The sequence below is a fragment of the Camelus dromedarius genome, chromosome 31, assembly GCF_036321535.1.
Source record: "Camelus dromedarius isolate mCamDro1 chromosome 31, mCamDro1.pat, whole genome shotgun sequence".
Lineage (NCBI taxonomy): Eukaryota > Metazoa > Chordata > Mammalia > Artiodactyla > Camelidae > Camelus > Camelus dromedarius.
The window spans coordinates 5,663,189-5,677,308 of NC_087466.1; the positions used below are offsets into that span (position 1 = coordinate 5,663,189).

At 41.7% G+C, this 14,120-nt stretch overlaps 1 protein-coding gene across 3 annotated transcripts in view; it reads right to left on the bottom strand.

Moving 5' to 3' along the window:
- Positions 1–13,533, bottom strand: part of NF2 (NF2, moesin-ezrin-radixin like (MERLIN) tumor suppressor) — a 65,616-nt gene extending 52,083 nt beyond the window's left edge. For 2 of the 3 annotated variants that reach the window (XM_010992295.3, XM_031443027.2), the window contains exon 1: positions 12,917–13,533. In XM_010992295.3, coding sequence (XP_010990597.2) covers positions 12,917–13,030 — 114 coding nt within the window. In that variant the 5' untranslated portion in view covers positions 13,031–13,533. The remainder of the gene's footprint in view (positions 1–12,916) is intronic. The other variant, XM_031443025.2, reaches the window with a different exon arrangement.
- Positions 13,534–14,120: the final 587 nt, after the last annotated feature.

Consider the following 14,120-nt stretch of genomic DNA (forward strand, 5'->3'; position numbering starts at 1 on the left):
TTGTAGTCGTGGGTGCCTGACAAGAACCGATTCATGGAAGACTTGAGCATTTAAGATGCTGATGTACCAGAGCCACACCTAAAGACAACTTTTATTTGTCCGTTTGAAAAAATAGGCACCAAATATCTCAACTTATGAGATAAACAAATGGAAAGAGTTATGAAAATGATTTTGCGGTGCAGTGAGTGAAGAATGAGTTCCATTAAAATCTGTTCTGGTTAATCAAAGAGGATAATGGGGGTCTAAAACCAACACCCCGGACCCAGGGTGTGGTAGCACCAAACCACAGAACCAGGTCCTGGGTCTCATGTCTGAGTCTCCTGTCAGGGTTAAAGGACACACCACTCCCAATCAGCCACTATTGCTGAGGGAAAAGGAGGCCCTCCAAATAGAAATAGGATTTTGGCAAAAAAAAAAAAAAAAAAAAAAAAAAAATCCCAGCACTAATTCCACCATGTCAGTTTCTACCACAATCAACCACAGCAAGTCATTCTCCTCTCCTGGTCCTCCAATCATCTGTTAGTATGCTGAATCTATTTAAATTTTTGGTTTCAAGAACCTCCACCAGTTACTTCCTCTCTCCTCCAACTGCCCTGCCTTGTTCCCAAGTCAGCAAACCTATGAGCGTCCATTTACCTGTAACTGGACCCTTCTAACATCTGCTTCTTCATCTCACCACCATCCCCCTCCGGCCCCACCGTACAATACCAGATCCGTGAGTTAGTTTGTACTTTACATTCGAGGAAAAACGGAGTGCCTGTCTTTCCCCAAGATTCCAGTCTTGCCTGCAATTCTGCAGATCATAAACTCCTTGAAGGCCAGGGCTAACACTAACACACACACACACATACACACTCCCTCTCTCTCTCTCTCTTTTTAAGTCTCCCAGGGCCCAAACAAGCGCTGCCTAATCTGGGGCCACTCCATAAATGCTTGTGATTGGCTAATGATGTTGATGACAATGACACCTCGATGAGGCTTCTGAGCAGAACAGTCTTCTAGGTAATGACTGCAACGAAGCAAGAATTGATGACACTCCTTATTAAAATTCTAATTGCATAATTGGGCCTGAAGGTATATATTCCCCGTCTTTGATGACACATTCTGATTTCCTCTCTCTAAAAATACCTTGGCAAGGAAATCGAAATCTCAAAGAACCAACCAAGAAAAATATCCACAGGACAAAAGAGACCAGTAAGAAACAGATCACAGCACCTTGGGAAGCTACAAAATAGAGGTTTGACTTATAAGTCTTTCAAAACAAAATGAATTATAGTTTTCAGTGGGGGAAGAAAGTCCTTATGTTTGCAGCATCTGGCATGTTCCCTGCTGCAGCAGCGACAGGTTACAGCAGCAGCGACAGGTTACAGCAGCAGCAGTGAGTCCAGAGATGGGGGTCTGCATCCTAAGCCCCCTCTCTCTACCACACACAGCCTTGGGTGAGCCACGCAGCTCAACAGGGCCTCGGTTTCTTCATCTGTCAATCTCTTGGGCCCCATGCAGTGCCCAGATTTTATGACGCCATGGAAAAAAGATGAGGCGCTTCGAAGTCAGCTGACAGATGACGAAGCAAAAAGAAATACTAGTTATGATGCTATAAAAGCAATACAATCCCCCCAAAGCATGGGACTTAGCTCACAACGTGAGAGCAATCACAGCCTTGTCAAACAGTCATAAAACACCCAAACCTGCTGGGTTGGGAAAGTCAGTTAACCTCTTTGGGTCTCAGCTTTCACAATCACCAAGGGGTCTTTCAGGATTAACACCCTCTGAGTCTATGAACCTGAGATGGTTTTGTGTAAGCCGTGGAGCACTTTTTTCGATGCTATAATAGCTTTTTCTTTTAATCCTTTAACACCCAATTCTAGACCTTAAAATCATCTTCAGGGATGTAAACGACACTTAACACTTAATTTATGTGTGCTTTCCTACATTCCTTTCCCTTTCTCAGCTTCTGCCACTGCTATCGTGTTCCTCAGTCCTAATAATCAAGAGTTGACTTGCAATCATCAACTCTCTAATGTAACAAAAGCGGTCATGATAACGCCAATAAAAAATAGAAGTTTTCTGGCACCAAGCATACTGTTGCTATTTAGCAATTATCAATGATTACAAATGTTTTAAAGAATGAGACTAAAAATTCTGCAGAGAGCTATGAATAGGAAACAATAGTGAATTCAGTGCAGGCAGACACAAAGCTAAATTTCAAATGCCTAAACATGAGGTGAAATGAACAGACTATGAAACACCACCCATGACTAAGTGTTATCCAACTGATTGACTCCTCCTGCCCTAGACTCTGCAAAAATTATAGTTTACATTTAAAAGTGCGCTCCTTGAAAAAAAAAAACTCCCAGCACAACAGAACTAAAGCATAATCCGTTCATGCAAACCAGCTCATGGGGGCCCAGGACTCTAGCCTGGAAAGAACTTTCAAGCATTTTGTTTCTGACCTGATTTTTTAATTGAGTTTGACAATCATCAGTGGGAGTGACGCTGACTTTAACAACCTTGGAAGGCACAGGTATAAGTAGGTACAACTGTTTAAAAAAAAAACTCTGCTGATGGATGAGCACTGCCTAAGGCTGAAGACTTTTTAAACACATTTATGAGACTGATTTCATCTCAAATCAATGTGAGTAGGATACTAGATACATACACAGTGGGTGATTTTAAAAACCACAGATCAGTTCTGATAAGTCTAGGAATGACTCCAGGTTCCAGTTTTAAGTTTTACCTGAAAAGTCAAATTATCAAAACCTCTAAAACTAGGAGACTAAAACAGGCAAGGTGGACGGGACGGCTGTAAGTGATGCAACTCACTAACAGAACACTGTTGTGAATTATCCAAGCTAGGTCCAAATTTGGCAAAGAAGCAAAAATAGTAATGAGAGTTGGGAGAGGAAAAAGGCCCGTTTCCTGTAGAAATGATGTGCTCTGACCCCACCTAGTGGTGCTGGAGTGATTCCTAAACAAGCAAGCACTCCAAAGACAGGCGCCTTGACTCTCTCAGCACAGGTAACTGAAGATTTGATTAAAGAATTTTTTTCCCCTAAGGTCAGCACTAATTTGGTAATAAATCTTGGCTTGCTAAAAATGTACTAAAACATGTGGATTTTGAATCTAAATCAGACAAAGCACAGACAGGAAGACATCCTCCTGTGACAGACCAGAGAGGCCTGGTCACCAGCTGGCTGAAAAGAGTAGCAGCTCTGAGAAAACTCAGTTCTGGGGTTTTAAGACCTCAAATGCTTTAGCTTCTTAAATTAATAATAAACAAGCACCCAAAATGTTCTTGGACAAGAATGCAAAACTAGCATGAGTAATTGGAGAAGTCATCAAAAACAAAAGAGAAAAATTTCAAAATGACACATTGGGGACACAGGAATGGAGAATAACTAAGTATGGCAGAAACCAGAAAAGAATCCTGCTATCATAGTGGACATCAAGCTAAATAGAAATCAAGTACAGACCACATTACGAAAAAGAAGTTCCTTAAAATAAGGCATAAGGTAAAGCTCATCATACTTAGACTAACTGTAGAGTCTAGAGGGTCTTCAATTACGAAGGCAGGGACAACCTGAAGAAGATTCACAGAAAATGAAGGCGATTAAAGGAGAATATTCACAGTGCCTCTAGCATGAGACCTTTTCTCTTTATCCCTCTCCCAACTCATGATAACATAAGAAGCTAATGTTTACCAAGTGCTTTATGGTCAGGCCCTGGGTGTAAGTGCCTAAGGTCCGTCTCATTCATGCCTTAAAACAATCCTCTAAGAAAATGACTATTATTCTCATTTTACAGGTGTGGCAACTGAGGTTTAGAGACGTAAGTCCAAGATCACCTAGGGAGCACGTGGCAGTGGTAGGGCTTTCCCTCCAGCCAACTCAACCCTTCTATGAGGATGCCAGCTCTCTTCCTTAAGCAGTGTTTGTCCCGTCTCTAGCAGATATCGCTCACACCTACATGCTCAGATTCTGAGGTGACTCCCTACCTAAGAAGGAAATATGAAAGAGAAAGTTGTGCAATGAGTTGCTTCTGCCCAGATCACCTAAAACAGGATGTCAAAGCAGGGGGCCTCTGAAATCAGGCTCTTCCCCCTCGTTTTTCAGTTGAAGAACTGAGGCCTGGGAGGAAAAAGAGATGTGCCCAAGGTCACACAGAGGAGCTCCACTGGGAAGCCAGGGTTCAAACACCAATGTGAATTCCCTCCCAGAGTTTACATCCTGGAAGGGAGTCATTTGCCCAAGTCTTGAGGTGTCAAGGATTGAACATCTTAACTGAAATCACCAGAGTTGTTCTTTCTGTATTCCCCTTTCCAAAGTTCCTTCTACTTTAAGTCCGCTTGCACGTTGGAATGATCTGTAATGTTGGTAATTAATCCAATCATAATTCTACCCGGGTACATGAAAATGTTTGGCATGCCAACCAACAGGAGAAGGAAGCTTTGTTCTTAACATTAGGATCTCTCACGACTCAATTTTGAGAAATTTTTCATGTTTGGCTCTTCTTACTGATAGATTGAATTGTTAGAGTAAAATTCCATCCTAGATAAGAAAAAACATAACCGTTTAAGCCTCCTGGCAAATTACGTTCAGCACCCACTTTCTCAAAATGACAAATATCAAATCTTTCAAGTGGAAAAATCCTCCAAAGCATCAAGCCAATTGTGCAATGCAGCAAGTAGTGCAAGAAAGAGGTTTCTCTCCCTGTCTCTGCAGCAAAAAAATCTGAGCTTACTAGCATAAGGTAATACCATTCATATGTTAACTACCACTGGTTCTGAAATTCAGTCCTTCTTAGAAAGCCACCTACATTTGACCTCATGAATTCCTCAAGTGCCATCTCTCATTTTTTCAAAATGCACCGAACACCTTCTTGCATTAGCATCTTGCTCAGGTAATATACAACATAAAAACAGAGGAGGAGGGGAAGACTAATTGCTTCTCAAGAGTTTTCTCCATCACCATCAATCAAATTACTGTTACTTTCAACAGAATATTTCAACGTGATTTACAAACAGGTACTTTCACTGGAAATTTGAGGCTCAATGAGATGGAATGGCTTGACAAATCACAACAGGGCAGGCAGTACGCAAGGTGACCCAAGCCTCCTACTTTAGGCAGACTATAGTCTGTCCCTTTCTGCCCAGCACCAGGCATTCCACAAGTCCTGATAACAACCACACAGGGTCAGTGATATTAGTTCCATTTTACTGACATGCAAACTGAGGTTCAGAGAACTTAAGTATCCTATCCAAGTTTTAAGTAGTTTACTGGACTTAAAGCCTGGATCTGTCTTATTTCAAAGCTTAGGCACTTACTACTACTTTGCTACTTAGTGTGGTCCCTGGAGCAATAGCATTGGCCTCACCTGAGAATCTGTTAGACATGGAGAATTCTCAGTCAACTGCGGAACTACAGAATCAGAATCTGCATTTTACCAAGATCCTCAGTTCATTTACGTGTACATTAAGGTTTGACAGCTGTGTACTATAACATTCTGTCTCTCTGAATATCACTACTGTGATTCCTTTCTATAAATCAGTGGTTCTCAAAGCAGGGGTAGGGAGGGTGTTTCCCCTTCAGGGACACTTGACAGTGTCTGAAGACATTGTTGATTGTCGCACTGGGGCGAGGTGTGGGGTGTGTCTGTCATCTGGTGGGTAGAAGCCAGGGAGCTGCTAACATCCTACAATGCACAGGACAGTCCACACCACAAAGTCTCCAGCCAAAACGTCAAAAGTGCCAAGGTTGAGAAACCCTGATACTGCTGATAATATTGCCCATCCTCTGGGGTCTGTTTAACGAAGAAAAAATAAGAGTTTTTCATGGCAAAATTACGGCTGAAGAAATGTCACTGAAAATTCCTTTCCCTAGGGTCAGTCTCTCACAATCTCTCACAACATTTATCAAATAGTAACTTCCATCGGGGTCAGCAAAGTATGGCTCGCAGGACAAATCCAACCCACTGCCTGTTTTTGTGCAGTTAACCAGCTAAGAATGAGTTTTACATTTTTAAATGACTGAAAAAATTTCAATAACATTTCCTCACTTGTGAGGATTATATGAAATTCCAATTTCATTGTCCAGAAAGAAAGTTTTCTTGGAACAAAGTCATGTCTATTATTTTTAATTTTACAAAAGGCTACTTTTTAAAAAACAGCTTCATAGAGATATAATTCACATACCTTAAAATTCACCTATTTAAAGTGTACAGTTAAATGGTTTTTAGCATATTCACTGAGTCGTGCAACCATCACCAGTGTCAAGTTTAGAACTTTTTCCATCACCTCAAAAAGAAACCTTGTATTTTTTAGCTGTCAAGCCCCTTTCCCAGCCCTAAGCAATCACAAATCATATATGGTATTTTGTGACTGGCTTCTTTTACTTATGTTTTCAAGGTTCATCCATGTTGTTCCTTTTTATTGCTAAAAACATCCCATGGTATGGATATATCACCTTTTCTTGATCCACTCATCAGCTGATGGACATCTGGGTAGTTCCCACCCTTGGCTTTTATGCATAATAACGCTAACCGTCCATGGACAAATTTCTCTGCAGACATGTTTTCACTTCTCTTGGGCAGACATGTGCAAGAACTGCTGGGTCACATGGTAACTCTACCTTTAACTGTCTAAGGAAAACGGCCAAAGTCGCTGCACCATTTTATATTACCACCAGCAGCATACAGATTCCAATTTCTCCATATACTTATTCTATGCTCCCTCCTTTTTTCTTTTGGTGGGGAGTAATTAAGTTTATTTATCTAATTAGTTTTTTAATGGAGGTACTGGGACTTGAACCCAGGACCTTGTGCGTGAGTAGCATATGCTCTACCACTTGAACTATACTCTCCGCCTCTATGCCTTTTTGAGTCTAGTCATACAGCTAGTTGGCTCGCGTTATGGTCAGGTATTTTGTTGTCATTTTGATTTGCATTTCCTTGATGACTAATGATGTTGAGCAGCTCTGCATGTACTTACTGGCCATTTCTGTATCTTCCTTAGAGAAATGTCTACACAGGTCCTTTGTTCATTCTTTAATTGGGTTTTTTACCTGTTTATTACCGAGCTATGAGTTCTATATACATATTAGATATAAGAGTCTTATCAGATACATGATTTGCCAACATTTTTTTCTTTTCACTTTCTTGATGTCCTTCAAAACGCATACTCTTTTTTTTTACTTCATTATATTTTTGTTTGTTTTGGGGGAGGGGGCTAAATAGGTTTATTTATTTATTTAACAGAGGTGCTGGGGATTGAACCCAGGCCCTGTGCATGCTAGGCACGCGCTCTACTGCTCAGCTATACCCGACCCCCACCACACATAAGTTTGTAACCTTGATGAAGTCCAGTTTATATATATTTTTCTTTTGTTGCTCATGCTTTTGGTATCATATCTAACAATCCTATGCCAAATCCAAAGTCACGATGATTCATTCCTGTTTCCTTCTGAGAGTGCTATAGTTTTAGTTCTTACATTTGATTCTTTAACCCATTTTGAGTTAATTTTTGTAGATGGTGTAAACTGAGGATTCAACTTCATTCTCTTGCATGTGGCTGTCCAGTTGTCTCAACACCATTTGTTGAAAAGACTATTCATTCCCCCAGTGAGCAGTCTTGATACCCTTGTCAAAAATCAGTTAATCAAAGATGTATAGGTTTATTTCTGGACTCTCAACTTTATTCCATTGATCTATATTTCTATTTTTATGCCAGTGCTACACAGTCATGATTATGGTTGTTTTGTAGTAACTTTTGAAGTCAGAAGTATGAATCGTCCCACTTTTTTCTTCTTTTTCAAGATTGTTTCAGCTATTCTGGTCCCCTTGATACTCCATGTGAATTTTAGAATCAGCTTGTCCATATCTACAAAGAAGTAAACTGGGATTCTGATACGGATTGCATTGGATGTATAGATTTATTTGGGGAATACTGTTTCTTAACAATGTTAAGTCTTATGATCCATGAACAAGGAATGTTTTTCCATTTATTTAGATCATCTTTAGTATCTTTCAAAAATGTTTTATAATTTTCCAGAGTCTAAGTTTTGCACTTCTTTTGTTAAATTTACTCCTAAGTATTTTGTACTTTTGATGCTATTGTAACTAGAATTAACTTAATTTCATTTTCAGACTGTTCATTGCAGGCATATAGAATGACAATTAATTTTTGAATATTGATCTTATATCCTGCAACCTTGCTAAACTCGTTTATTAGTTCTAACAGTTTAGCAGATTCTTTAAAATCTGTCTACAAGATCATATTATGTGTAAAGAGAGGTAGTTTTACATCTTCCTTTCTAACATAGATGCCTTCATTTCTTGTCTAATTGTCCTGGCTAGAACCTCCAGCACAGTGTTGAGTAGAAATGGTGAGAGCGGACATCCTTGTCTTGTTCCTGATCTTAGAAGGTAAACATCCAGTCTTTCACCATTAACTGTGATATTGGGCTTTTCGCAGATGCTCTTTATCAGGTTGAAGAAGTTCCCTTCTATTTTTTTTTTTTGAGGGTTTTTTTCATGAAATGCTGTTGGATTTTGTCAAGTGTTTTTTCTGCATCAATTGAGATGATCATGTAATTTTTGCTTTTTATTCTATTGATGTATTATATTGATTTTTGGATGTTAAAACCACCCTTGAATTCCTGGAATAAATCCCAATTGGTTATGGTGTACGGTTTGTTTTTTCTTTTTTATATGTTGCGGATTCCTAACATTTTAAAGGATTTTTGCTTTCATATTCATAAGAGATACTGGTCTCTGTTTTCTTGTGTTATCTTTGTCTTGTTTTGGTACCAGTGTAAGGATGGCCTCATAAAATTGAGTTGGGAAGTAGTCCTTCCTCTTCTATTTTTTTTGGAAAAGTTTGTGAAGAATTAGTATTTATTGCTCTTGACATATTTGATAGAATTCAGTAGTGAAACCATCTAGGCTTCTAGCAAGTGGAACCTGGGTTTTTCACTGTGGGTAGTATTTTTATTGCAAATTTACTCTCTTCACTTATTATATGTCTATTCAGATCGTCTCTTTCTTCTTGAGTCAATTTTGGTAGTTGGTGTCTTTCTAGGAATTTGTCCATTTCATTTAAGTTATCTAATTATTTGGTATACAACTGCCATTTTATTTTTTGTTTTCTATGTATTTCATGACTTTTTTATTTCTTTAGTCCCCCTTCAGTATTTAATTTGCATTGAGTATTTTCTAATGAAGCATTTAAATTTCTTTAATGATTTTTTTCCACCATATTATTAAAGATTCTTTTTAAAGTGGTTACTCTAGAGTCTACCATGTAATCCTGACTTATCAGAATCAGCTTTAGATTTATGCTAGCTTAATTCAAGTAATATATAAAAATGTTATTCTTAATATAGCTCTATTCCTTCCCTTTTCTTGTAGTATTATAGTTATTATATATTACATCGATTAAAGTTACACACCAAACAATGCATTGTTATAGTTATTACTTTACCATCCGAAGTCATTTCCTTAGCGCATTACAGCTTTGTTCTCACCCATTTCCCTTGTGCTGATATTGGCAAGTATATTACGCATATATTACATCCTGATGGTATAGGCCCAACAGTATATTACATACATATTATTTTATATAATTGCATTTTAACTCAGTTAAAAGAAGAAAGGAGGAAAATATATAATAATAAAAGACAGTATAAATGTATAAATACTGTTGCTCTTTGGTTTTTTTAATGGGGATTTGAATTATTATCTGGGGTCACTTGCTTCTTTAAGCCTAAAGAACTTCCTTTAGTATTTCTTGTAAAGTGGGTCTTTAAACAACAAATTCTCTGCTTTTGTTTATCTGGTAAAGTCCTTATTTCAACTTTATTTTTGAAATGTCCTTTTCACTTATATCCACCTGTGTTGGATACAGGATTCTTAGTTGACAAGTTTTTCCTTTGAGCACTTGCAATGTTATCCCTCAGGCTCTGGCCTCCACAGTTTCTTCTGAGAAGTTAGCCGTTAATCTTACTGGGGTTCCCTTGTAAGTGCCAAGTCATTTTTCCCTTGCTGCTTTCAAGATTTTCTCCTTGTCTGACTTTCAGCATTTTCAGTATGATGTGTCTGCTTGTGAATCTCTTTGTGTTTATCTTCCTTGGAATTCATTGAGCTTCTTGGATATACAGGTTACTGTTTCTGATTAATCTAGGAAGCTTCAGTCATTTTTTTAAAAAAACATTTTCTCTCTCTCCTCTCCTTCTAGTAGTCCCATTACACATACATTGGTACACTGAATGATCCTCACTTCTCTGAGGCTCTGTATATTTTTCTTAATTCTTCATTCTTTTTCTCTCTCGTCTTTAGCTTGCATAATCTCTTAACAGTCTATCTTTAAGTACACTAATTCTTTCTTCTGCCAGTTGGAATCCACCTTGAACCCCTCTAGTGAACTTTTTATATCAGTTATTGTATTTTCCAACTCCAGAATTTTAATTTGCTTCTTTTTTATAAGTCCTATTTATTGATATTCTCCAGTTGATGCAAAAATATCATTATACCTTCCTTTACTTCTTTAATCATGCTCTTGAGGAGGGCATAGCTCAAGTGGTAGAGCGCATGCTTGGCATGCATGAGGACCTGGATTCAATCCCCAGTACCTCCATTGAAAAACCAAATAAGTAAATAAATAAACCAAATTACCTCCCCTCTGCAAAAAAGAAGAGATTAATTTAAAAACGATGTAATCATGCTCTCCTTAAGTTCTGTGAACATATTTATAGCAACTCTAGGGACTGGTCCCCATCCTGCCTTCCAAGGCTTATTTGTTATTGTTATTTGCTTGTTTAGTGGCTGGATTGTTTTAGTGAAATCTATTTCCCTCACATAGGGTTAAGGCCTATTATGTTCCTCAGGGAGTCTTTGGGTTTGCCCACAGCCACCCTGGATGACAATAGTCTCAGTGGGACTCTTCCTCTCTTTCCCTGATCACACCCAACAGTTAAACTCTACCTATTATTTTCTACAATGCCCTGGGGTATAACTTGCTCTACAAAGTAATCCACTCAAAAGTGGCTCTTTTGAGGGGAACAGTTTCTGAGATCAATGTTTGGTACTTGTTCTGACCCCAGGAGGGCTCTTCCCAGCTGTCTTGTTCCCAGACTCTCTCCCTGCAGTCTAAACCGTATCTTCATTAAATCCACAAACCTCCACACAACTGCCTTTCACCAAAACCTCCACCTTCCTTGAGAGTACCCTTAGGCATAAAGTTCTTCACATTCTTGCAAATGAAGTCACTGCTTTTGCGAAGAGATTAGGAGCTAAGGGTTTTAAAGCCTGCTTCTCCCTCCAGGCAAAATCTCTGAACCCTGGGTAGAAGTGGGGGAGGGGGAGACACACTAGCCTAAGGTCTTCTCAGTTTGTTTCTTCTAGCTAGAAACACGATCTCACAAACTGAGGGTGGAGATAAAGCAATTGGGACCCCAGTACTCTTGGTGAGCCATGCCCAGAGTACAGCTCCTATTCCATAAGCCGAAGTTGGGTGGAAGAAGGAAGCCCCATCTTTCAGTTTCACTCACCCAGGATTTAGCCTCAACAGCAAGTAGCCTTGGGCAGGAAAAGCCCTCAAGTCATGCTCCTCCCGGGAAGCAGTCTGACTGGGAGCTTGGGGGAGAGGAAGCCCTGTGTACTTGGTTACAGCTGTCCAGAGCAGAACCTCCACCTTGCAGAGCTGAGAGCAGGTAGGGTGGTATTGGTCTTGGTTCAAATACTACAAACTCTCGCCTTTCTTACCAATTTTTATAGTTGTTTTTTTTTTTTTTTTGGTACATGTTTCTTGATGTTTGTTTGCCCATAGGACTATTTCCAGAGGGTTTAAATTGTTTTGTTTTGTTTTTTAAATAAGTTTTACCAGTTTACAGGGGACCAGATTAGTGGAGTTCCTCACCCTGTCATGCCGGAAGTTGATACTGTCTAAGGCTGTTTTTGTGCTTCAGCGTAGAGCTGAAAGTCCAGTAGCTGCAACTGAGACCCTAAGGCCTGCAAAGCTGAAAATATTTACTATGTGGCCCTTTACAGAGAAAGTTTGGCAACTCCTGACTTAGGTAACACTGCGAATGCTACTGGTCCACAGGCCACACTTTAAGTAGAAAAGACTTAAATTACTTGGGAGGCAGTATTGTATCATCCAAGATCTGGAATCAAAACCCTTCTTCCATAGGGGGTGGGCACAGCTCAGTGGTAGAGCACATGCTTAGCATGCAGGAGGTGCTGGGTTCAATCCCCAGTACCTCCACTTAGGAAAAAACAAACATACCTTCACCACTTACTAGATATATAGTTTGGGGTACCTCCCTCCCTCCTTGAGCTGTTCTGAGAATTACATGTATGAATGTCTGACACTAAGGAATTATTCAATAAATGATAACTGTTATCATCATGATAAAAACTGTATAGAAAGTTTGAGACACCATCTCTCCTCAAAGAACTTTTCCCAGAAAATATAAGCTGTAAAAAAGGGGAACAAGTACCACAGCCTTTCCAACAAACCGAGATGCAAACTTTTAATACCTGGGATACATAATATTACCTAATAAAGTTAAAACTCTACAGAGCTGGAGTTTAAGCTTGACACTGAAAACTAGAATTCGCTACCACAGATGCTTTCGGTCTCTTGCAGTAACAATGAATGAAAACCTTCAGGAAGAGCTTCCAAACCCAAAAGCCCTGTTTTAAAAAGCAGAGACGGTCCTTAACATGAGGATCTGGGCCTAGATGGCCCCTTCTGGTTCTGGCCGTCTCTATCTTGGCCGACACATGATATAAACAGAATCCCGAAGCTTCCACCTCGACTGTCACCGCGGCAAGGGCGCCGAGTGGGTGCGGGACCCGCACCAGGGGTCGATCCCGCCGGGCTCCCCTTCGCCGCAGCCCGTCGGGGCCGCCGGCCGGTTACCTCGCAATTGAACTCCATCTCCGCGTCCATGGTGACAATCCGCACGGTGAACGTCTTAGGCTGCTTCCTTTTGAGCGAGCTGAAGCTCATTCGGGAAGCGATGGCCCCGGCCATGTCGCGGCGCGGGGCTCAGGCCCGGGACCCTCGCGCCCCGAGGCCTGCGTTCTGGACCTTTTAGCCTCCCTGGAGAAGCCGCACAGGCCTCAGGGCCACCATGGTGGCCGGCCGGCCGGCCCTGGAGCTGTCTGAGCGGCGCGGGCCCCCAGCGGCCAGCATGGGCCGCGAGGACCCTGCCCTGGGAACGGAAAGGGTAGTTGGGGGGCGCGCCCTGACGGCCGCGGGAAGCGATTGCGATCGGGGCCCGACGGGGCGGGCACGGCCCGGCTCTCCGGGACTCGGGCCGGGCACGCCGGGGACACCCGGGGACGGGGCCCCTAGACGGCGGCGGCCCAGACCCCGCTTGCCTCTCAGCTGCCGACGGAGGTCTCGGGGCTGCGCTGCAGCCGGGCGCGCACGTGCGCGCGTGGCTGTCACCGTCCTCGCTCCGCGCGCCCACGGGAAGCGTGCCCTCCCCGCAGCCCCCGGCCTGCTCCCCGCCCCGCCCTCAGGCCCCTCGATCACTACACACGGCGCAACCGAACCCGGCAGCTGCCGCCCAGACCCCGCAATTGGCTGAGAACTCCGAGGGAGACGGGACTTTCCCCAATCTGTCCCACCTTCTTCAGAATCACTTCACCAATTGGAAGTTTAGATCTAATTGGAGGCGCGGGACTTGGCTCGGCGTTGAGTGGCTGAGCTGGCAGTCACTCTGAATGCTTTTGTTTGTAGGGGTACGCCTACCCTAGCAAGACTGGTTGACATGGCGGAGCCCGGCGCGCCTTTCCCGGGAAAACACGTAGAGAGGCTGGTCCCGGTACAACGAAGGACTACCCTTCGGACCAAGTCCGCACCGAGTGTGTCGCCCTTGGGGATTGTGTTTCGGACACCTGACGGATAATTCTGTTCAACACTTAATTACTTACGTGTACTTTGTGTCTCAAACTTTCCAACCACTTGTGGCGGCCGCTTAGGTAAGCGGCATTCTCCCCCAAGTACTTCTGCTTATCTTTAGGAGAAATTCTAATTATTACCGAGGGGATGGGAGTAATATTTGTACTTACCTCATGGGGTTGTTGAGGAATTTAAGCGAGTTAATACTTGTAAA